The sequence below is a fragment of the Peromyscus leucopus genome, chromosome 16_21 (assembly GCF_004664715.2).
Source record: "Peromyscus leucopus breed LL Stock chromosome 16_21, UCI_PerLeu_2.1, whole genome shotgun sequence".
Classification (NCBI taxonomy): domain Eukaryota; kingdom Metazoa; phylum Chordata; class Mammalia; order Rodentia; family Cricetidae; genus Peromyscus; species Peromyscus leucopus.
In genome coordinates, this window is record NC_051084.1 from 37375890 (window position 1) to 37401252 (window position 25363).

General features: G+C 40.9%; 1 protein-coding gene and 1 pseudogene across 2 annotated transcripts in view; both read right to left on the reverse strand.

Annotated features, from left to right (window-relative positions):
* Positions 1-25363, reverse strand: part of LOC114690765 (UDP-glucose:glycoprotein glucosyltransferase 1) — a 132484-nt gene that overhangs the window by 39002 nt on the left and 68119 nt on the right. Inside the window, exons 16-25 of one of the 2 annotated variants that reach the window (XM_028865646.2) lie at positions 21448-21583; positions 20079-20210; positions 17918-18082; positions 15081-15201; positions 8262-8360; positions 7476-7499; positions 6906-7000; positions 4050-4256; positions 3061-3192; positions 2394-2524 (exon numbers count right to left, since the gene is read on the reverse strand). In XM_028865646.2, the coding sequence (XP_028721479.1) occupies positions 2394-2524; positions 3061-3192; positions 4050-4256; positions 6906-7000; positions 7476-7499; positions 8262-8360; positions 15081-15201; positions 17918-18082; positions 20079-20210; positions 21448-21583 (1242 nt within the window). The remainder of the gene's footprint in view (positions 1-2393; positions 2525-3060; positions 3193-4049; positions 4257-6905; positions 7001-7475; positions 7500-8261; positions 8361-15080; positions 15202-17917; positions 18083-20078; positions 20211-21447; positions 21584-25363) is intronic. The other variant, XM_028865647.2, reaches the window with a different exon arrangement.
* On the reverse strand, positions 10561-14800 carry LOC114690866 (annotated as a pseudogene).

Genomic DNA, 25363 nt, shown 5'->3' on the forward strand with positions numbered 1-25363 from the left:
GGTAGGGGTAGGTATGTGTGTGTATGTGTGGGCGTGTCATAGTAATTGTTTGCTGAAACAGCTAACAGGTTGAAAGCAACCTTATACAACAAATATCTGACATAAATGTTGGAAACAACATGTGGATATAAGTTGAAAATATTTGCTTATAGTTTTCTACACTGGATTGGTCAAGTTATCACTTCCCTTATAAAACTCTTGTTAAAGATTTCTGTAAAGAATCTCATTCTTTCCCATGACATACTTTCTGTTTTGCATAATAAATACAGAGCAAGCCTTTTGTCAGAGGAAGGTAGATAAAGGGACAAATAGAGACCACACACACACACACACACACACACACACACACACACACACACACGACAGACTATAGATGGGCCAGTAACCACAAACTACAGAGAGATGGAAAATACAAGAAAAGAAGTGGAGAATTCAAGTTGGGCTCACCCTTGGTCAAATTAATCCAAGAAGTGCTTTTTTTCCATCCCTTAGTGCAACATCGATCCATTTTGGTGCCTCTGAGGTTCATTAATATGTTAACAGACATAAACAAAACAAAACAAAAAACTCCCTGTTTTTATCTACCCCCTCTATTTAAAAAATTTTTAGTTACATTTATTTATTTGTGTGTATGTTCGTGTGCTCTTACATGTTGTGGATGTCAGAGAACAACTCAAGGAGTTGGTTATCTCTTTCTATCACATGGATCCCAGGAATCAAACTGAGGTGGTCATCTTACTGGCCTGCTAACCCCTTCTAAACTGATTTATAAGAGATCTTGACTTATCTATGTCATAAGCCTAGAGAAGCTAGACTGGAATACAGCACCCCAGGTAAGCCATTCAAACAGTTGTGACAAACTTCAGCTATAACAAAGTTTACACATTTTCTCTTTGAACCAATCACATCATAAACTTCCCAGAATCAACTGTGAACACTTTTGGCACACAGAACAACTTCCTACACCTCATAAAGCACCAAGATCAAAGAGCCCACAGTCAAGCTTCAGAAAGCTCTCACTATAACAGGGGACTACCCCAAAACACAGTGGCCCTGGAGACACTAAAACTGTGGGGCATCAGGGAAGTATTTCACAAGCCAGACAAAAGGGCAACACTCAAAAAGCCACTGAGGCTTTTTACCTTGACCTCAGCAGTGAGTCAGATGAAAAGGACTTTTTTTCTCAGTCTGGGGAAGTAGCTCAGTGGTAGAAAACTTTCCTAGTATATATGAGAATCTAGGTTCCACCATCCACAGCAGCGCACGCGTGTACACACACACACACACACACACACACACACACACACACAATCTACATCACATGACCAAGGAGCTACACTGGCAGACAAAGTAGATAACACATCACTAAAAGATGCAGTGTAACAGTACATGAAAAAGATGAAGGAAAAAAGGGAGATCTTCAATTCCTTTGTATACTCCAACTAAGAATCAAAATGGCATTATTCAAAGGGTCAAAGGGCAGCCAAAGGAAAGATAGGGAACTGACATCCAGAACATAAGGAATGCCCATAATTAAATAAGAAAACCAGAGAACCCGATTTAAAATGATGAAGACTGGAATAGACACTTCCCTAAAGATACTCAATGTCCAGTGTGGATGAGAACTCAAAGATACCATCAAACTATACCGGGTACCACACCATTACCCATGAGGATGGCTACTACTTAAACAAACAAACAACAAAACAAAACAAAAAAACCAGGAAGTGCTGGTGAGAATATAGAGACACTGAGATCAGCACTGTTGACAGGAATGGAAAGTGATGAGGCTACTGTGGGAAACGGCATAGCAGGTCCTTATTAAACAAATATATCCCCAAGTACACATTCCAGTGACATCTAATGCAGAAAGAACTACTATTACCAGGGGCTTTTGTTACACAGCAAATATATGACCCACTCAATTTAATTCTTGGAAGTGAAACATACTAAAAGACATTAGCTAATAAAAATACTAAGATAATTAAATCACAAGCCAGCAACATCTAACTTATCATCCCTCTGCAGGAGAACAGCTTCAGCTCCCACACAGGAAGGCGAAGGAGAAGAAGCATTTGGTGTGCATTTCCTCCCAATACAAAGTCAGCGGACAGTCTCCACACATCCAGTAGGGCCCTCTGGTTCTGCACATGTGTGAACTTTTTTCCAGATTCAAAATGGAGTTTTAATTCAGAAACATAACTGACAATTTGAGCATTATTATAGTAAAATTGGAAATAAACCCACTAACTTGATAATATATTGGACAATATATAGTCCTCACTTTGACCAATGAGGAGAAATTAATAAAAACTCTGTAACATGATCTAGCTTCTAATTAGAAAACGTTTTATCATTTATTACCTAACTAGTTACTAATTATAAAAACTTACACATCTTCTTCTACGCGAAGCTGTTGAATATGAGATTTTATTTTCTGTCCCGATGTTTTCAAGATGATATTTTCTAGGAGGTGGAAATCGTCTTGATTAAAGAGCTCATTCTCCTCCAGCGGCCCAATGATCTGTGAGGTAGAGAGTAGGGACAAGCTGCAGAGGGTGGTCACCAGTTGCTGTGAAGCTTCTGCTAGCCCTGGGTAGCTGACACTCCAAAGTGTCTTACAGCTCAGCCCTGGAGCATGTCTTAAAACGAATGAAGAATAAAATAAAGCCTGAGAAAACCCAGTTCCTATCTACCGGTTTGTTCCGCAGACAGTTAATTTTCTAAGCAAACTGACATGAAAGAGCAGGGTCATCTGCATTAGTTCTCAGCATACAGCAGGAAGGCCTACTTTACAGATTGCTACACTGACTTCTGTTCTGAGAGCCCCACACTCACTACCTCCCTCATGGTCAAGACACAAATAAACCCCAGGGGCCCCCAGGGTCTGCATCAGAAGCACACTTTCTTGGAAAGACAGGACAGAGCTTTCTGCTCTGGCACTCAGAAGCCTGTCGGCCAACAGGAGGGCAGCTCTAGTGCAGACCACAGACATCTCAACGGAGAGAGACAGCTTAAAAACCTACTGGAGGCAAGCTTCGCAGCCCAGAAAGTTCTCACCCTTCCGTTGCTGATCACCACTCTCTGTCCCTTCTTCAGCTTCAGAACATCCCTGCAGTACAGGGCATGAGACAAAATGAAATCCATCTTGGAAGACTCAAAGGCCTCTTTAAAAAGACTGACATCCATGCCCTAGGAAGTAATCGTTTTTAAGGAAAGTCACAATTATTAAGCAAACATCACAAATGAATAATAACAATGAGTAAACTATAAAGTGCTTTTGTGAAAAGTAATAACCAAATTTCATAATTAACATTATAACATTTTTTTTTGTTTTTCGAGACAGGGTTTCTCTGCGTAGCTTTGCACCTTTCCTGGAACTCACTTGGTAGCCCAGGCTGGCCTCAAACTCACAGAGATCCGCCTGGCTCTGCCTCCCGAGTGCTGGGATTAAAGGCGTGCGCCACCACCGCCCGGCTACATTATAACATCTTAATTCTCCATTTTCTCTTCTTTCTTCCCTCTTCATAAACTGCTCATTCCCTTTTCCTATTTCTACTGATTTGTTTACCTGGCAATCTATTCTCAATAACTTTATTTTGCATTTTTAAATCTTGGTAACTTCAGGTGATAGCCATTTCCTATAACTGAAACTCAATATACGCATGACTTTATAAGAAATTTTATAACTACGAAACACTTTCAAAAAACAAGTAACACTAGACAAATGAATAAACGTAGGCTTTTATCAGAAAAAAGAATGGCTGACTCTCTAACTCATAAACATCTTAGATTTGTTTTGCTTAATATTGTCTTTTAAAGATCATGCAAACCAAGTGGCACAAACTTGTATCCTACACATTTTAAAACTAAAGCAAGTTTAAAAGTAAAGAGTAACATGACAGAATTATTTCTTAAGATTCTAATACAACAACAACAACAAATATTCCGAGACTTAGAAGCAATCACAAACCCAACTCTGACTAGTATACATCAGCCCAGGGGAGAAACAAGAATGACAGGCTAGCCTCGGAACCTTCGAGCCTTACCCCAACAGAGAATTCCCCGATGTCTACTCCTGTGGCCAGGGCCTCTGCCGTCTCCTCTTTGGCCATTTTGGTGATGAAGTTCTTAGCAGAGTTGGAGGTCTGTGTTTGGAGAGCTGCCCAGATTGCTCTGAAGATTGGAGTGTTCGAGTAACTTATCTCTTGGCTGGGATTATTGATCATACTTATCCTAACATTGTTACTGGTTTTCTATTTGCAAAAAGGGAGATAAGAATTATAAGGTATATGTTAAGAACTTCGAAAAGGCAACACTGACCAGGCATGGTGGTGCACGAGTGTCTTTACTCTTCACACTCAAGAGGCAGAGGCAAGCAGATAGATGTCTGAAAACCAGTCTGGGCTACACAGCCAGAGCAAAGTCACATGGTGAGACCCTGCCTCCAAGCGGGGATGATGGTGCAGGGCACACAACATTAACATTAGTCATGCTCCATAATAGCAATATCTCTTCTAAACATCCTCAGTAGTTATCTGCAGTCAAAATAAAGTTCAGATGATATGTACGGTTAAGTCTGCCAAATGCAGTACAAACTGGCCCTAGACTTCCTTTCCAACTTCATTTCTATACACACAGTAGACATCAAGAGTGCTATGTTTCCTCAGTACATTTTATACTCTAACTGCATTCCATTCTAAAACTCAAACCTTTTTTCAGGTCCCTGCTCACCCATCTTCATTCACATGGCCTTCAGATGCTGGCAGCAATGGAACTCCCCATGGGTAAAAGACAAACTAACAAAACCAAAGCATGAGGCCACACGGAAGGATATGGAGGACCATAAAACCAAACAGGACTTACATCAAGAATGTAAGCTAGCCAGTGACGTGCCTTAGCCAGTAAAGGTGCTTGGTGCCAATTAAATCTTGAGTTCAATCCCTATGACCCTTAGGGTGGAAGGAAAGTACTTTCTGCTGTGGATGACTGATTGATAAATAAAATGCTGATTGGCCAGTAGCCAGGCAGGAAGTGTAGGCGGGACAAGGAGAGAGGAGAAGGCTGGGAAGTGGAAGGCTGAAGCAGAGACGCTGCCAGCCACCAGATGAGGAGCAGGATGTAAAGTACTGGTAAGCCACGAGCCACGTGGCAAGGTATAGATTAACAGTAATGGTTAATTTAAGACAGAAGAATTAGATAACAATAAGCCTGCCACGGCCATACAATTTATAAGTAATATAAGCGTCTGAGTGATTATTTTATAAGTGGGCTGTGGGACTGCGGGGACTTGGCAGGACCTGGAAACTCTCCAGCTACAACTTTCCCATAAGCTGTCCTCTAACCTGCACGAATGTACCATGCCATGTATGTATGTATGTGTCTCCTCCCATAAATAAATTAAAATGTAGCAAAAAAAAGGGGGGGGATCAGGAGCTGGAGAGACGGCTCAGCTGGTTCAGCTGTTAAGACAACTTGCTGCTCTTTTAGAGAACCCTCGTTTGATTCCCAATATGCACATGACAGCTCACAGCTATCCATGACTCCAGGTCCAGGGGCTCCGACATTCTCTTTGGCCTTCTTGGGCTTCAGACATGCATGTGCTGTGTGTGTGTGTGTGTGTGTGTGTGTGTGTGTGTGTGTGTGTACGTACACGTACGTACATATAGGCATACACACACACACACACTAGAAAAGAAATCATTTCTTGAAAAAGTCACTGAAATTTAAGAAGTCAGCTCACAAACTGTTGAATAAAGGAAGCAGGTACAAGTCTACATTCCAAGACTTCATGATGTAAGAAGAGGGAAGGAAACAGTGGCTCAGGGGCCTCCAGTGACATCATTATTTTTTGATCTGGGTGGTGGACACAAGGACATACTTGCTTGTGACACCAAGTATATGAATGTGTACTTCACCTCAACAAAAATATGTATTTAAGAGCTAGAACTCTCCTTCCTGGTGTTCCTATCTGGGACCATGTGAGGATTTTCTTCATTCCCTTAGGGAGCCTTATGTGTACATCATTATGAACTGTCCTGACTCAACCATTAACTGACCACAGTATCCCATCCAGTGTCTTAAACAGTATCCTTGGCCCCACAGTGAAATTAAAATTTCTGGATATTTACTTATTTCAGTCAGTCTTTTGGGGCTCAGGTTAGAAAAGGACACAAAGAGAAATGTGACTTCTAGATGAAGCTGCAAAGTGAAACAGCCAGGAAGAAGGATTTGTTGTTGTTGTTGTTTGGGTATTTGTTTATTTGTTTGTTTTTCGAGATAGGGTTTCTCTGTGTAGCTTTGCGCCTTTCCTGGAACTCACTCTATAGCCCAGGCTGGCCTCACAGAGATCCACCTGCCTCTGCCTCCCAAGTGCTGGGATTAAAGGCGTGTGTCACCATCACCTGGCAAGAAGAATCCATTTCTTCTCAACCACTCCGCATTGCAATGTCTCAACTCTTATTGTACACATACAAGTTGACTGAGAGTAGCGATGTGAACTCTCCTCTGGGAGCCTGCATCTACTTATGTGGAACACACACCACCTGCTGGCCTGGGAGCTCTCTTGATGTTGCAGTACATGGCAAGATCACTGCAGTAAGGACATGCACAGTCATGCAAGAAAATTCTACACCGAGAATCTCATTATGTTTTCTCTTAAAGAATCTACTCCCTCAAGTGAATCTAGGCCCTGCAGTCTTTGAACTCTTTTCTTAGGAGCTGACAACTTTGAAGACACTATGCTCATTTCCCTCAGCACACCAAGAAACATTAGAAATGCCAGAATAACCACACTAGCACAGAGGTGATCACAAAGCCGATTGGAGCCTCAGAAACAAATCAACAAAAACCAAACCAAAACACTCCATAACCCCCCATCCCAGAATGAAATCTGAGAAACTTGCCTGATGTTTAATGGCATCATATAACAACTGCCGTCCAGAAGGGCTATCAAAATCCCCAACAATCCAAAAAGTCACTGGCCTAATAAAGGAATCATCTGCAGAAAAACAAAAACAAGCTGACTGGAAGAAAAAAAAATGATATTCTTTGTTTCAACATTAAAATTAGACCAAATAATTTCTGAAAAACATGCAAAATGAAAATAAGAAAATGACTGGTTTGATAAAGCTACAAAGCAGAAGGGAGTGGAGCTTCTCTACTAACAGAAGCAGAGCACTCTTCCAAGCAGCTCACTTAGAAACTAGGAACATGCATTGATTAACTGTCCTGTGGTCTAGGGATCTGTTAGCATAGACAATGAAACATGTGGGCAGCGCAATGTAGTATTTACTCATGTTAATTTACAACTTTCTGAAAGGACTGAAAACATTATATAGTGTATCTACACTCTACTGTTACCCACAGGTTTCAGAAACATCACAACGAAATGTCAATAAATTCTGAATAACAATGGTCCTGAAACTATAAATTAATCATGAAAATGAAGGGAACATTCTGGAGTTTTGCGTTACCATAGATTTCCTTGGAGGACATTCCTGGACAGAGGCAAAGAAGAAAAGAGTAGAAGAAAAGAGAACGTCATTTGTGTAATGAAATGCTCATCAGGAGACTCAGCAGATTACATGGGCTAACAGGGCTGTACTGCTTCCTGCTCTAACTCCCACCATGCTCAAGCTCTGTCCTAGGACCCCTTAGAGACTAACTCTCTGAGAAACCCAGTGGACTAATGGTGTGTACGTAACAGACCCAGGAATCCAGAGGGAAGATCACAGCAGGGTAAACGGAGCTGTCCTAATTGATGCTTTCTGGAGCAGCAAGTAGTATTAGAACGACTCTGGAAGGGTGATCGTGTCAACTCCGTCAGAGGGAAAGGACCTGTCTGCCACTGAGAACTGTCACTTTAGACAAGTGTAGCCTAAGTAACTCTGAATAAAATTACTTTAAAGAATTACACAAGGCTTTCTAGAATCCAGTTTATCCTATAAGTGCTACAATAAAATTAACTGTATGATGTTATCGAAGAATCAAACAAAATCATTTTCATATGTTTTCCATTTTGAACCATGAAGGGCTTTTCCTATCAATTTTAATGATAAGCATAAAATTTATAAAGAACATGTTTGAATTTTTAAATACATACATAGAATTACATTTTAAGTATGTATTTTCTACATTTATATTATAAGAGAAATTAATAAAAGGAATTATGGGATCTTTTCCCAAAAAGATGGAATTACATTTTCAGATACTAAGTAAAGAATAAATATGTTGGATCCCAGACTAGTCAGATGGGTTACCTTTTTTTGTCAGATAGTTCATACTGTTGGCTATAGCAGCAGTCTTGCCCCTGGAGTCCAAGGAAGAAAATCTGGCAAAATCATCCACAAAAAAGTTATCTGGGGAAAAAATAAAGAATTTAAACAGATGTATAATTATAAACCTCAATGCAATTTACCATTTATATTCAATTGATAATTGGCTTTGAGCATAACAGAAGAAGATGCATAAAATGCAAGAATAAAGTATATTAAGTGCTGCTTACTAGGAGGAAGCGGGTTGCTCTTGGAAGGGATACTGACTGGTTCCTGTCTTTTTGCTTCCCAGCCACCATAAGTAAGCACAGCTGTCCCACTGCATGCTCCTGGCTCTAAAACAGAGCCAACTGGTCATGGGATCAAATCTCTGAACCCCCAACGCCAAACAAAACACTCCTCTTTTAAAGGTGATACTCTCAAGCAGTTTGTCACAGCAATACAAATCTGACAGTGGCTTCTTAAAAAGGTCCCAAGACAGCAAAGGCCAGAGAAGCAGGCAGGATGACAGTGCCTCTTCACTGACCCCTGTCCTGGGCTGAGTGACAGCCAGGAGACCTTCCACTGTGGCACAGAAAGAAATACAATCTAACACATGGCACTGTTGCCATGATCCTTGAGCACTGTTACTCCAAAGACAACCTTTCACATTTTAAATTTATTTATTTTGGATGTTCTTTTCCTTTGGTTTTTCGAGACGGGGTTTCTCTGTGTAGTTTTGGTGCCTGTTCTGGATCTCGCTCTGTAGACCAGGCTAGCCTCGAACTCACAGAGATCCACCTGGCTCTGCCCTCCAAGTGCTGGGATCAAAGGCATGCACCACCACCACCCTGCTTCTTTTCCTTTTCTTAACTCTCAATCCTCTTGTCCTTTACCTAAGTGCCGGAATTACAGTATGTTCCACCACACTCATCCAGCTTAATACTCCAGCGTAATTAAAAATAATGAAGTCCTGTGTGGTGGTGTATGCCTTTAATCCAGGCACTTGGAAGGCAGAGGCAGGCACAACTCTGTGAGTTCAAGGCCAACTTGGTCTACAGGTGGCAATTTCCAGGCCAGCTAGGACTATAAATGTGACCCTGTCTTAAGCACACACAGATACACACACACACACACACACACACAAACACACACACACACACACAGACAGAGACAGAGAGACAGAGAGACACAGACACAGAGAACAAAGACTTGGGAGAAAACATTGAGACTGCTTGCCTCACACTACACTGACATTTGAAGGTAACGCCTGGCCTGTGGAAGAACTACTCAGTTCATGGTCTCTGAACAGGTTCTTCACACCCAAATTTATGAGGCACTAGGGAACTGAACTTAGTACTGCTTCGGGCATGCTAAACAAGCACTCTTATCGACTGAGCTATACCCGAACCCTTTAGATGTATATTTTACTTCTGCTTACCTTTTCTTTCCTCCCTCCCCTGCCCAGTACTAGGAACTGAACTCCAGGCCTTGCATATTCTAGGCAAGCAACTAACAGCTAAGGCAATCCACAAATTTTTTAAATTTTTATTTCTGAAACAGAGTCTCACTAAATTGCTTATGCTAGCCTTGAACTCATTATGTAATTCAAGCAGGTCTCGAACTTATAATCTTTCTGCCTCAGCCTCCCAAGTAGCTATGATTACAGTCTGCATATTTTCATTATACTGATCTACAAAAATAAAGACTTCATTTCATATGCCTTTCCTTCCCTATGGAAGGATCATAGCAGGCAAGTCATAAGAAATCTACCTTATTTCCAAGTGTCTGGTGAAATGCCATTGAGAGTCTGGAATAGACAGCTCATGGGTTCACCACAACTCTTAAAAGCTAGAGTTCTGGAGAATACCCAAATGTCTATCAACTGATAGTAAGAAACAGAATATTTAAGTAACTAAAAGAAATGAAATACTGATATGCTACAAGATGGATGAACTGTAGGAAAAGGCCAAAACATAAATGAGAAGCCACGCACAAAGGCTTCCCAGTTATATGGAATGTCCTGAATAGGGAAATCCATAAATCAGAAAGCAGATAAGTAGACAGAAAGAAATGGGGGGTAGAACAATGACACAGGGAAACAGGTTTATAGGGGTGATGATGTGTCTTAGTATTAGACAATAGTAACAACAGCAAAACTTTTGAGAATGAATAAAAAACATCAAATCATGCATCTTTACAATTTTAGTTTGGTGGGGCTAGAGAGATTGTTAAGAACAGTGACTATTCTCCTGAAGGATCTGGGTTTGATTCCCAGCATCCACATGATGGCTCACAATCATCTGTAACTCCAGTTCCTGGGGATCTTCTGGCCTCTGCAGGCACTGGCATGCACGTGGTGCACACACATACATGAAGATAAACACCTCTACACATAAAATTGGGGCTGGAGTTGTAGCTAAGTGGTAAAGCACTATACTTTGTAGCATGCATACGACTCTAGAATGATTAAAGAGAGAATAAAACACAGGTTGTGTTTCATGGCACATGCATTATAGCTCAACACCCCCACCCCCTTTTTAATACAGCGAGTTCCAGGGTGGTCTCAGATATACTATATATTGTCCACTCTGGCCTCAAATTTGTAATCCCCTCCTCAGCTTCCCAAGTGCTAGCACTACAAGCATGTTCTACCCTGCCCAGAAGAAATTACTACTTTTTTTTGTTTGTTTGTTTTTCCAAGACTACTTTTAAAAAAAGGTGTCCCTAGGTTGCAGAGTAAGTCTAGTTGACATACTCATTGGGTTCTTACTCAGTATTGACTCTACAATGAGAATGAGGAATAAAGAACTAGCTAATGCTCTATGGCTATAAGTGGGCCAATACAGGTCCATTCTTATCATCTAATGGCATCATGTATTTGGCATTTAAATGGCACAAGATATTTTTTATGGTTCATAGGTTTTACCTAGGAAAAAATTAATCCCTATTTATTTCCTATTTGTTAGGATTCTTTATTAAAGAATTTATTATAAACATCTTTATTAAAGAAAGATAGCACCAAAATTCTGGCAAACATTTCTGCAGATTTGTAAACACAATGCTTCTCTTTTTAACCAGAAGCATTTTGACAAGACAATACCGTAAGACTAAACAAACTGAATCAATATTAGTTCAAAAATCCTTTTATTTTTGATCACATAACTTATGTTCCTACATGATCAAACAAATGATAGTTTAAATCAATGTCGACAGATAAACTCCATGAAATGAAAGTTTGTGCTGTTTCATGAATCATAGTATGTTGTGGTTAAATATATCTATATTCTTTTTTATATTCCTGATATTCAGGATGAAAAAAATCTTTAAATATACATTTCATATATGTAATAGCTTCTCTGCATCTCTCTTCAAAAATACCTTATAGTAGTATATAAATAGGTTGCCTACATATTTAATTTTATAATTTTGCCCAAAAACTATAGATGTTTCATTTTTAATAGCGTATCAATTTTTGTCCAACATTAATAAAGTTGACAAACTGTTGAAATGGAAATGCTTTTATCTTCTATATAGAAGCAGCAATTGGACAGAAAAAGACAGGAACAACCTAGAGGAACTCATCAGCTGTTTAACCTGAGACTGGGAGCAGCAGCTTCATACCTTCATGCAGCTCTCATCCACAGCAGCTCTGCAGACATATAAGCTGAACACACACACAATCCAACAGTGGTATGCCACCATGTGCTTCCCGTGGCTGTTGTCACTGGGAAGCAGTGTTCTACTGATTTACCACACTCTGTACATGACTTGCTAATACCTTAAGGTAGCCACTGCAAGAGGAGTTGAATCTGCAGGGTACATTTAACAGTGTAGAGCAAGTTAGCCCATATGCATGAATGTGCATAGAAATCCACACACTCACACACTTCTATTTTTCAGCTCTCCACAACAGTGTTTTGATTTGTTTCTTTTTTGTATTTTGTGCAAGTGTCTAAATATTTTACAACTTAAGGCAAAGAGATTGTGTTAAAAAGCATCAGAAAATGGGTTTTTGTTTATCCAAAAGCATTTTACTTTGCACATTAATGTCTTGTTTCAAACATGCCCAACTCTTAAGTGTGAATACCACATACCTGATATCTAAAAACTCATCTCTAATCACAAACACAAGTTTTCAATGAAAAGTTGATTTGAAGTAGATATTAGACTTCCCCAATATCTTAAAACAACAACAACAATTACTTCTATTAACAAACAAGTCTTGGGGTTGGGGCAAGTTCAGCTTCAAAATGCAAGGAAGCAAAGTAAAATGGAGGGGAAATGTAAGCCAAGTTCACTAACACTGAAACTTTCAACAGGCTAAGTTTCCTCTTTTAGAATCTTAAATAAATAAGCTCTAGTTACTTTACATATTCTGGTACAAGCAGAGTTCTAGTGCCAGGACTGTGCTTGCTGTTAGCTGAATTCCCTGAGTAGTCTTTTCAGGTGAGCCAGCTTGTCAAGAAGATACTCAAATCTGTGTAATTCTTCATGGTAACTGGGACTGCCTGATCTTCCTAAACTCTTGTGAGACCTTTTCAGGAACATTCTGGTACTCTTTTGAGCTCAGAGAAAGGCCTTTTCATTGTGCATCCATTTTGATAAATCTCCTAGCTAAAGTCTCCATCCTGACACACTCACCATACTCAGATTGAAATCACCCTTGTAATTCCAGCGTTCCTCATAGGATACAACAGCAATATATTTCCTGAGTAATCTGGGAGCTCAACTGTGGAAGAGGCTCCATGCAAGCAGTGCAACCTTCTTCAACTCGTTCACTGGAATTAGGAGTGGAGTTACTCAGCTTGGCAGGTTCTTCTCTTTGATGGTCTTCCTCCAATGTCATGGTTTTTTTTTAATTTGGTCCTTTTCATTATGGGTTTTAGACTTCATTTTAGACATTTTGTGAAACACTAGATGGTTTTCTTCCATAGGCTTTGGATACTTTAACAGATCTGGAAGTTTCCACACAAGTCCTAAAGGTTTGTTTTTCTTGCTGGTCTTCGAAGATGCTACCATTTTGACTAAACTGTCAACTAGAAGTTCTTGAGTCCACTGGCCTTCTGGGAGCGCTTGGGGAATAGGAGTTGGAATTTCCAGTCTACGGAGGATTTGAGACAGGCAGGTGGGTTAGGTGCATAGGGGTGGCAGCAGCTGCAGTGGGCAGTGGAAGGTTTGCAAAGATTTTTCACCAGTGAGATTCAAATGGTCACTTAATGCTTGATATCGGTGGGGCTCTTGCTAGTCAGGTAAGATATTCAAGCTTTCTTGTTCATTAAAGGATCAACGAAATCTGAATTCTGTAGATTGTTTCTGAGAAGATAAAGCATCTCTGCTGGAACACATGGGAGATTCTGAATGGCTTGTGCCAGCGCTCTGAGATGGACTTAGTTTTCTAAAGCATTAACTCCAATGACCATCTGTCTGTCTGTCTGTATCCTGACCAGTCTGTGTGATGTTCCTTAAACAAATAATACTTTAAGGCATAGGAGAGTTCCTTAGGGTGCAGAGGAGACACCTGTTGCAGAATTGCTCCCAAGGAGTTGTCGTTTTGACACCATCTTTCTGTAGTTGAGCAAGCAGTTTTTCTTGCAAGCTTTTAGCTCCAGTAAGTGAATGACCCTGTCCTTACATGGCACTGAGAAACACTGCTGCCACCAAGTATGTGACTTTTGGACTGTATTTGTGGGGTTTAAGGGAGTTGACATTTTCCTCTTGCGTACTCCTCTGAGATGGCTTGAGGAACTTTCCAAATTTGCACAATTTCCCTACATGGAGTCCACAGGGTTTGATAATTTTTATGCTTTGATAATGGGATTCCTCCCCTGCCTGGGTCCTTCTTCCTCATGTCATTGAATAGGACTCATTTCCTGTACATGTAATTTATCCGATATAAGTGTGAGGCAGTTGAGCTGGGTGGCTTCAGAGCTGGAGAGTGTTCCATCAAAGCTCGTTCAGGGCTATTAGCTCACATTTCACAGAGATAGGGACTTTACTGAGGGACCGTGTTTAGGAATTTCTGACAAGCTAAAGAGACAGAAACACCCTTGGAGGCCTCAGAACTGAACTGAAGGTCAAAAAGGAATTCTTGTGGCTCTGCAAAGTCTCCAGTGCCCAGATCACGGTCTCTGTAAGCTTCTCAAGCTGCACTGTCCTGCCCCAGCCACCCTAGCCCATAATACTGCAGCTCCTGCCAAAGCCCTGCACCCTACCTTAAACTCCCAGGAGTGCCACTCAGGCCCTAGCTCCTACAGTCACCTCCACAACTTCAGCCTTCCTGCTGCAGATGTAATGTCACATACCGTACCCAGCTAGACCTCCCCCTCTTTTTTAAAAAATATTTATTTATTTTTATTTTGTGTATGAGTGTTTTGGCTGCATGTACGTCTGTTTATGTCTGATACCTTTGGAGGCCAGAAGAGGGAGCTGGATCCCATACCCCAGTCCTCTGCAAAAGCAGCAAGATTTTTAACCACTGAGCAATCTCTCCAGTCCCAGAACTTACCTTTTTTAGAGGGAAATTCCTGTGAGTTCAGAAGCATATATCACAATTTTGGGTTATCATCTTAATATTATAATCTAATAAATATAAGAATATGAAGCACAGCCAGGTGGTGGTGGCACACGCCTTTAATCCCAGTACTTGGGAGGCAGAGGCAGGCAGATCCCTGTGAGTTCAAGGCCAGCCTGGTCTACAGAGCGAGATCCAAGACAGGTACCAAAGCCACACAGAGAAACCCTATCTCAAAAAACCAAAAAACACCAAAAAGAATGTAAGGCACAAATCCAAATGCTAAGAGTCATTACTGAAATGCTCCTTACTGCTTGCCGTTAGGTCCAGATATTCTCGCTTAGCAGTCAAAATCCTAGAATTGATCCGTGGAACAACATTTGGCTGATTCATGAGATACTCTACCACATCTTGATCATGTGGCAGTTCACCCTGTATGAAAAAAAAACGGAAGGGGCAGGAGTGTTAAAGGAATATCAACAATAATAATTCACTAGAAATAAAGTTGGTAGCTTTGTAACAGCCTGTGTTATATGGTAAGAGCTCTAAGAGCCCAGTAATAGTGTAGACATATACACAGGGTATCTCCAACTCTATCACCACACAGGGGCGCTAGTAACATCCACTGAAAGACAGGAGGCTCAGGAACAAGAAAGCAAGGTCAGCTTTCCCATGGCGGGAGGCACACAACCCCTCCGTGAAGTCACTTCTCTCTGTTCCCCTTTACATGGGTTCTAGGGAATCAAACTCAGGTTGCTAGACTGGCCCAGCAAGCTCCTGACCCACTGAGCCATTTTGTCAACTCATTTTTATGTGAGGCATGAAGTAAGGGCCAAATTTTTGCTCTGTGGTTAAGTCGATACAGAGTTTTTTTCCAGTATCATTTGTTAAAAAGGCCAGAAATAAGTTTTTATTTATTTTTGGCTTTTCAAAACAGAGTTTCTCTGTGTAGGCAGAGCTGTCCTAGAACTTCTCTATAGACCAGGACGTTTTCTAATGCAGGGATCTGCCTGCCTTTTGAGACCTCCCCAGTACTGGGAATAAAGGTGTGTGCCACCACACCTGGCCAGAAATAAATTTTCATCTATTTTTTTTTGGGGGGGGCGGGGGTAAGACAGGATTTCTCTGTGTAACAGTTCTGGCTGTCTTGGAACTCGTTTTGTAGACCAGGCTGCTCTCAAACTCAGGGATCTACCTGTTTTTTGAGGCCTTCCAAGTGCTGGGATTAAAGGTACATGCCACCACTGCCCAGCCAGAAATAAATTTTTAAAATAAGTAGATTTGTTCTAAATGTCAATGCAGTCATACAAAAGTCTTCAGAGACTGGGTATACTGGTACACACTGTTAATCCCAACACTCAGGGTTAGATGGATCTCTGAGTTCACGGCCAGCCTGGGCTATCTAGCAAGTTCTAGGCCAGCCAGCACTATATAGTGAACTTGTCTCAAAAACAAATTATCAGGGCTGGTGAGATGGCTCAGTGGGTAAAGAGCTTGCTGGGCCAACATGGCAGCCAGAGTTTGATTCCCCAGAACCCATGTAAAGGTAGAAAGATCTAAACTCCACAGCTGTCCTTTGACTTCCACACATGTGTTATGTATGGCATGTACATCCCCTAAACAATAATAAATGTAAAAAAATTATATTAACTCAAAATAGGTCAATGGTATACCCTAAACATTTGCAAGCATAAAGAAAGGTCTTAGAAGAAAACACCAGAGAAAAATCTTCATAATAGCTGAGCAATGATTTAGCAGTGCTTTCTTGGATAAAACAATGAGAGGACAAAATCAAAAGGAAAGAATAAACTACAATTCATCAGAACAGAAACTTTTGTGCATCAAAGGACATTATCCAGAGAGTAGAGGGCTGGGGGTGTAGATTCGATGGTACAGTACTTGCCTAGCATGCACAAAGCTCTGGCGTCAATCCCTAGCACTGCATGATTTGCTGCAGGATTATTTAAGATAGCCAAGGGACAGAAACCCTCTAATCAGCCCCTGAGAGGTAAGTGGATAAAAAGTGAACACACGCACGCACGCACGCACGCACGCGCGCACGTATATGAAATGGTAATAATAAATAAAAAATGTAAAAGCCAGGTAGTAAAGTTCTACAGGATTGTGGCAAGGGTTGTATAAAAAGGTGACTGAAAAATGCCAGATCACTGAACACTGAAAGTGGTAAGATTTCATGTTTTGTAAATAAATAAAGTAAAAAATCTCTTTCACAAGTCAGGTGTCTTAGCTACTTTTCCATTTCCATGACAAAACACCAGGACCAGGGCAACTTATAAAAGAAAATACTAATTTAGGGCTCCCAGTTCCAGGAGGTGAGAGTCCATGATCATCATGGCTGGCACGGCAGCAGGCAAAAGGCCCACCATGGAGCAAGAGCTGAGAGCTACTAGTAATTGGTTTGCAGATTCTCAGAAAGTCTTACTCAAAGGAAAATGCCCTAAACACTGAAATATAAACTCTTGTTGGTTTTAGGATTAAAAGTATAGGAATTTCCAAGAGATATTTGTTCTGTTTATAAGGAATTCCGACTTTAGAAAGATGCTTTATTTCTATATAAATATACTTAATAGTTATGGAGCAGTAATTTACATGATGTAAAACTCAACTTTTTATTGGTTTTTATTTCGTTCATCTATTTACTTGCCGTGCTGAGAGTGGAACTCAGGGCCTCATGCACACTAGCGTAGTTAAACCTACCACTGATCTACACCCCAAGCTCCCAACTTCACTTCTTGAAATGTGTAAGTCCATGATCCTGGGTACACACACAGCTGGACAGCCATCACCTACAAGGGAGATGTTCATTCTTGTGCTGTTGTTGTTACAGCTGTTGCCTGTTTTATAACGACTTTCTTAAGTAGATTCTTTGTTGTGTGTGAACTCTGCAGTATCTAGTGGCCTGTAGAAAATAGCACAAATTTTTTTGTTTATTTTGTTTTTTAAGACATGATCTCACTCAGTAGCCCTGGCTGGCCTGGGACTCACAGAGATCTACCTCCTCCTCCTAAGAACTAAGATTAAAGTCATGTGTCATGATGCCCTGCATAATACAGAATTTTAAAGCCTACTAAGAAGCTACAAAGTATAATTCATTTGCTTTCACAGTTGGCCTGAAAATACCACTCACCAAATACACCGCCCTCTGGAAGAAGGTAGTGGTCTCCAAGATCTTGTGCATTGTAATGGTTTCCAGCTCATCAGGATCTAGCTGTTCCTTTTCAAAGGGCATGCCATTGAACAAGACAACAGGCAGGGGACCAACACCAGTCTGCTCATAGTAGCCTCTCGCTTCCTAGAAAACAAAGGACAAAAAGAAAGCACATGTTCCTCCTCATGACACACACAGAACAAAATATAGTTTCTTACATGCCTGTTTAAATTTTAAAAAAAGTTAACAGAGCTAGCGAGATGACTGAGTGCGTAAAGACACTTGCTGTGTAAGCCCAGTGACCTGAATTTGATCTCCAGAACTCATGCAACAGGCAATACAAAGTTGTCATCCGACCTCCACAAGCATGCACACAACGAAAACAAACAAAAATGAATCATTAAAAAGAACAAAGAAGGGCTGGAGAGCTGACTCAGTCCTTTATGAGCATGTGCTGCTCTTGCAGAGCACCTGAGTTCTGTCCTCAGCATCCACATGGTAGTTCACTACCTGTAACTGCAGTTCCTGAGTCAGACGCCCTCTATTGGCCTCAGTGGTCTCCAGCACACAAATATTCACACACATATATTCACAAATATACACACAAATAAATAAACCTTTTAAAAAATAACAGAATATAGCAAAAGAAATGACTAAAGCTATTTCTTTCTTTTTTAAGTAGTATGGAAACCCGCCACTTTGTAAGTTAATTTTTAAGAAAGTGGTATAATTAATATCTTACTTGGAAAATGTGAAATTAAATTACTGAACTTTAAGAAACAAAACCTTTACAGATTAGGGACTGTGTAAATGTTTGTCTATGTGTGTAGACAGTCCTCCAGGCTTCTAAAACTGCATCATGTATACCATGCTCATCACTGTACAACAAAACTTTCTGCAGTTGTTGGGAGCAGATTCTCCACTCCCCAGTACACATTCACATTCGGCCAAGCAGACATGTCTTTACATTTGGACATTCAGAGGCTGCGGAGTCCTAACTGCTGCAGGAAGGAAGAAAAGGAAGATTTCAGAACCCAGCTGCACAGCTGCTCCTGCTTTCTTCAGAGAAAAACTCTGAAGACCTCAGCGTCCAGCTCCTAGCCAGGCTGCTCAGTGAGAAGCAAACTGCTCTCAAGAACTGCCAGAGACAGACAGATCTGTCAGCTCCCTGTGCCCACGGCTCCTGCCCCAGGCTGGGAACCCACTCCAGCCTGCCTCAAGAAGTCAGCTACCATCGGCAGGCAGAGGGCTTCATTCCACATCTTTCCACAGTAGGATGGGCTGTAAAAGGGAACTGATTCTTCCGTTCTTATACTTGCTTCCAACCTCCAAAAACCTTGTTTACTGTTATTAACTTCTATAGCACTTTTTAAAAACCAAAGTACAGCAAAGTATTTTCTAATATTCTCACAGTATAAGAATAAATGTTTTGGTTGTAGGTATGTAAATATGTACAAACTGGTCACAAAGCACAAAGTACTTGGTTTTACATCACACGCGCCCCCCACGGGGGGGGGGGGCACCCCAAAATAAAACTGAAGTCTTCTCTTCTTTCATCTTGATGTGAGTTGAGTTTGGAGGCTAAAACTCAGGTCACAGGCTTGCACACTAAGCATCTATACCAGTAAGCAATCGCCCTGGCTCTAGTTATTACAGTTGTTGTTGTGCCATACACTACCTCCTGGTTCGATACCACCAATAGGTTTTATCCAGAACATACTTCATACAAGTACAACTACTATATGATAAATAAAGTAATTGTTTTCCAATTTAAAAGTTAACATGCAAGTTTAAAAAAAAAAAAACACTATTTTTTGAAATAGAATCCCTTTTCAAAGATTGACAAGTGAGGCCAGGTGTGGTAGAAACATGCCTTTAATCCCAGCACTCACAGGGTAGAGACAGCTGATCTCTGTGAGCTCAAGGCCAGCCAAGGGCTGCACAGTTAAGATCCTGTCTCCAAAGGAGGGGTGGGTGGGGGAGGGAGGTTGGGGACTAAAAGTGGTCTGTCTACATTTTAAAATGCTAAGTACTGAGCACTTTCATCAACACCCCATTATAGACACCATCCAACACAAGAAGGACAGTCCAACGCTGCAGTCAAGTTAAAATACCAAGGAAATAAGTAAGAATGTGTTACCTTCCGGTTCTGATCATAAGCAGAATCAATGCCCAGAATGCTATTCACTTCGACGTATGGGTATTTCTTCTGCAAGACACTGACCACATGTTCAACTTTCACTTTATCTCCAGTCCTCACCTTGTTATAGATCTAAAGAAAGAAAAATAGGTAACCAACTACCTATTTTTAAATCCAAATTTCAAATGTGATGAAATCTCTAACACATTAGAAAAATAAGACTATTTGTCTTAAAAAGCAAACTGGAACTTTTCAGCAACACTATCATTTCAATATTCCTCATAAGACACCTCTGATGAAGAACTGGAGATCTATCTATCTTTCTTTCTTCCTTTCTTCCTTCCTTTCTTTCTTTCTTCCTTTCTTTCTTTTTTTTTTTTTTAGGACAGAATACCATCATGAAGGTCTGGCTAGCTTGGAACTTGCTGTATAGATTAGGCTGGCTTTGAATTCAAAGATGCCCCTGAGTGCTAGGATTAAAGATTTCTTGAAATGATCTTATCAGTTCATAAACCCATTATATCCCAAATGCAGGGGGACAAAAATGCTTTAAGAAGTATCAGAGGCCAGCTGTGGTAAAATATGTCTGAGAGAGCCAGCACCTGAGAAGCTGAGGGAAGTAGACCCAGAGTTTTAGGCTAACCTGGACTATAAAGAAAGACCCTATCTCAGAAGGAAAAAGCAACCAGGTGTGGTGCTGTACATCTAACACCCTGCACCAGGCAGGTAAAGGCAGGAGAATCAAAAACCCAAGGTCATCTTAAACTACACAGTGTGTTCAATGTTAGCCCTGGCTATAAGAGTGCCTAAAAAAAGGAGAAGGTGGAGGAGGAGGTAGTGGAGGAAAGGAAAGAGGGGGACGAGGAAAAAGAAAAAGAGAAGATGAAAAGAAACCATAAGACAGTCTCAAAAGAAAAAAGACTGAGAGTAGAGAACATCACATTGCCCAAAGGCATTAACTGATAATTTCATATAACCAAAGTGCAGAGTACTCTAACACACTAGCCTGACTCCTAAGGAATCACACACATCTAATCGTCAGCACTACGGCTTAACAAACCTGACAACCAAGTCTGATCCCCAGATCCTATGGTAGAAGGAGAGAATCTACTCAGAAGGTCATCCTCTGGACCTCCATACATGTACCGTAGCACACACATGTCCCCCCATAATAAATTCCAAACATTAAAATAAACACAGCATTCTATTACATTCACATCAGTGACTTAAAGTATAAGGAACCCAGAAATATAAAATCCAAGAGTTTATGTAAGAATTTACTTTACCTTTTCTTTTTTCGGAAATACAAAATGTTTTAGAGTAAGTTAACTTTTTAAAAAAGCATTTGCCATTTTGAACAAAAACATACGTGTGTGAGAGTCTGGAAGGCGTGATAACCATCCACTTCTTGGACAACATAATTATACGCTCTCAGAACAGCGACTCCAGCGTCTTGCATCCCATCAACATCTTCCGAGTCATTGACCACAAAGATAAAACCAATCCTGCAGAGAACAAAAAGTGCATCTTAAAGAAAGCAATCAGCTAGAGGTAAGTGGGGCCCCGCTGTCCATTCCTAACCGAGAAGGAAGCCCACATCCCACTCTAAACAAGGGTGGCAAAGGTACACACATCATTTAAAAAACAAGAGTAGGGTCACAAAACAGGTTAGGCTTTTCTACACGTAAAGCTATTTCAGAGTCTTGAATAGATTTCTTTCTGACATGAAGAGTATTGCTACTATGATAGGTAGAAACTCTGTTCTGCTTTTAAATTGGAGGACTGGAGAAATAGCTCAACTATTAAGGGCACTGGCTGCTCTTGCAGAGTACCTGGGTTCTGTTCCCAGCACCCACAACCAGATGGCTTGCAAGGGCCTCTAACTCCAGTTTCAGAGCATCTGATGTCCAATTCTAGCCTTGTGGGTACTGCATGCATTAGTAAAAAAAAAAAAAAAAAAAAAAAAAAAAAAAAAAAACCACAGAACAAAAACAAAAATTCCTGCTTTGGGGGAAAAAAAAACAACTATCAAGAGAAGGAAATGAAAAACCACAAACTATCAGAAAATTCTTGAAAAACACACATCTGAAAAAGGACTAGTATCCAAAATATAAAAATGACTCTTGAAACTTAGTATTAAACAAACAACATTTAGAAATTTAAAAAAGCTGGGCGTGGAGCACACATTTGTAATCCCAGCACTTGGGACTACTGAGTCAGAAGGGCAATGTGTTTGAGGGTAACCCAAGCTACAAATCAAGTTTCAACCTAGGCTACACAGCAAGGTCCTGTCTCAAAAAAGTCCATATAAACAAACAAACGAAGTTTTCCCATTAGATACTCACAAAATAAAACACTAAGATCCTAAGCCCTTATACAGCTAAACAGTGGCCTATCACTATACATCCACTGAAATGGCCAAACACTAAATGCTGATGAGAAGCAACAGGGATTCTCAATTCACTGCTAGGGAAAAGGCAAAATGGTGTAGATAGACACCTTGGAAGTTGCTTTGGCTGTTTCTTACAAAACTAAGCATATACTCATCACACAGTCCAGCAACCTTGCCAACAGAACTTTGTCCACATAAAAATCTGTACATGGATATTTATAAGCTTCAGTAATAACTGCTCAAATTTGCAGAAAGCAATATGCAGACTCTGGTTAGTTTTCATCACTTGACACAAATCTAACCGTATCTGGGAAGAGAGAATCCCAACTGAGGAAGTGCCTCCATCATACTATCCTGTGTATGTTGTCTTTAGGGTCTTTCCTTCATGAATGATTTATGTGGAAGGACCTGGCCTACTGGGTGGCAACCCCTGGGCAGGTGATCCTGGGCCATGGAGAACAAGACAGTAAGCAGCTGTTCCTCCATGTTCTCTGCTCCAGTGCCTGCCTGAACTTCTTCCTTGACTGTTCTTCATGCTGTACTGTGAGCTGTAAAATGAAATAAGCCCTTTCCTCCCAGAGTTGCTTTTGGCATGGTGACTATCACCACAGCAGAAAGCAAACTAAAACAGAAATTGGTACTAGGATCATTGGGCATTGCTGTGATAGACCTGGTCATGTGGATTTTGGAAGGCTTGCAGAAGTCCTTGGACCTCTGGACTAGAAAAGTCATTGAGTGTTCAAAGTTTAATGGGCTATTCTGTGAAAGCTTGGAAGACAGAACCGTTGAAAGAAATGCCTGGCTACTGAAGTTTCAGAGAGAAGCAAAGACTCTGTCAGGGATATACATGTAAATATTTTGAATTAAGAATATGTAATTTCTGATCAGCTAAAGAATCAGCTGTGATTAACAAGAGACCAGCACCATTGAAGTGAAACCTTGGCTCTCCTGGGACAATTAATGTTGATTATCTGAGGCTGAAAGATCAGCTGTGATTACAGGAGATCAGCAGCATTGAGGTAAACTCTTCAAAGTTTCTGAAGAGTCAGCATATAGAGGCTATGCTACGGAGGCGACCAAGGCTGCATCTCAAGCTGGCAGCCAAACAGAATGATGTGTAAGAGTCTCACACGTGGCACTGGTTTTGAAGGTATGAACGAGTCATAGAGAGCAGCTGAGGCCTGGTGCTGGGAGAAGCTAGGAAAGGCCACTGGGTGAAGGTGCAGCCTCAATTGCAGTGAAGATCCCAGAGGTCATGAAGAAGCTGAGGCTTGGCACTGTGGGAAGGTAAAAGGTCACTGGTGAAGATGCAGTCTCAGTTGCAATGACAACCTCAGGATTGAAGGGATAATGGAGAGAAGCTGAGGCTTGGAATCATGTGGCAGGGTCAGGTCCCTGAAGAGAGGATAGGAGAGGCCACTGAAAACAGTGCACCCTCAGCTGCAGTAGAGACTCCAGCATATTGGAGATGACAGGTCTGTGGGAGGACTACTGAGGAAAGCAAATATGAAGTGAAGTACACCTGAGTCTGTAACACAAGTTGTGTATTGTGGGTGGTGTCCCTAAAGAGGCTACCCAGAGGGTGGGGCTACCCAAGCCCTCTGGAGCTCAGAGAATCTTGAGTCCTAGGTTGACTGAGCTAGTTACATTGTTGGATTTGGGTTTTGTTTTGACCTGGTTCTTTCCTCTTGAAATAAGAAAAATGTACCTTTTTTTTTTTTTCCCAGAAGCTCACAGTTGAGAAGAGAGTTTGGATTTTTTAAGAGATGCTAGCTATCCTACAGTGAATGAATTTTTAAAAGTATTTTTAATTATGTGTGTGTGTGTGTGTGTGTGTGTGTGTGTGTGTGTGTGTGCATGTGAACAACAGTGCGGGTGCCTGCAGAGGCTAGAGGTGTTAGAGCTGGAGTTACAGGGGGGTTACAGCTCCCTGTCATGAATGCTGGCAATCAAACTTGGATCCTTTGGATGAGTTGTATGTGGTCTTAACTGCTGAGATAGTTCTCTAGATTCTGAGACTGAACTTTTAAGTAATGGAATTTCCAAAGACTTAAGAATTTTTAAATGTTGAACTGTGCTTTATGTGATATTAATATTAACATGAGATCTTGAGGACAAAAAAAAAGGTTATGACTTAATAGTGATGTAATTGTGTGTTAAGCTAACAAAGTGTGCCAGTTGTGTTGGTAAGTTTTTATCAACTCAACAGAAACCTAGATATACCTGGGAAGAATGAATCTCAGTTGAGGAATTACTTCAGTCAGATAATCCTTGAGCATGTCTATGGGGCATTTCCTTGACTCATGATTGATATGGGGGAGCCTAACCCACTCCAGGCAGTGCCCGCCTTGGTAAGTCATCTGGGGTTGTATAAGAAAGCAACTGAGCAAGACTCCAGGAGCAAGCCAGTAAGCAGCATTCCTCCATGGCTTTTCTTTCAATGCTTGCCTCCAGGCACCTGCCTGGAGTTTCTGCCCTGACTCCCTTTTCATGATGGACTGTAAACTATAAGATGAAATAAACACTTTTCTGTCCAAGTTGTTTCTGGAAGAAATATTATTTATCACACCAACAGAAAGCAGACTAAAATAATGCCCTTCAAAGGTGAAAGCATAGACAAAATGTGGTATAATCACATAATGAAATATTACTCGGTGATTAAAAGAAATTAGGAGGCTGGTGGTAGTAGTACATGCCATGGGAAGCTGAGGCAGGAGAATCAGGAGTTCTAGGCCAGCCTGGATTACATGGATGGATGGATGGATGGATGGATGGATGGATAGAAATTTTGTATCAACTCTCACAACTAAATAACCTGAATTATTTAGCACATTGCTAAATGAAACAAGTCAGTCTAAAAGGCTACATACTATATACCTGCAATTATATGGCA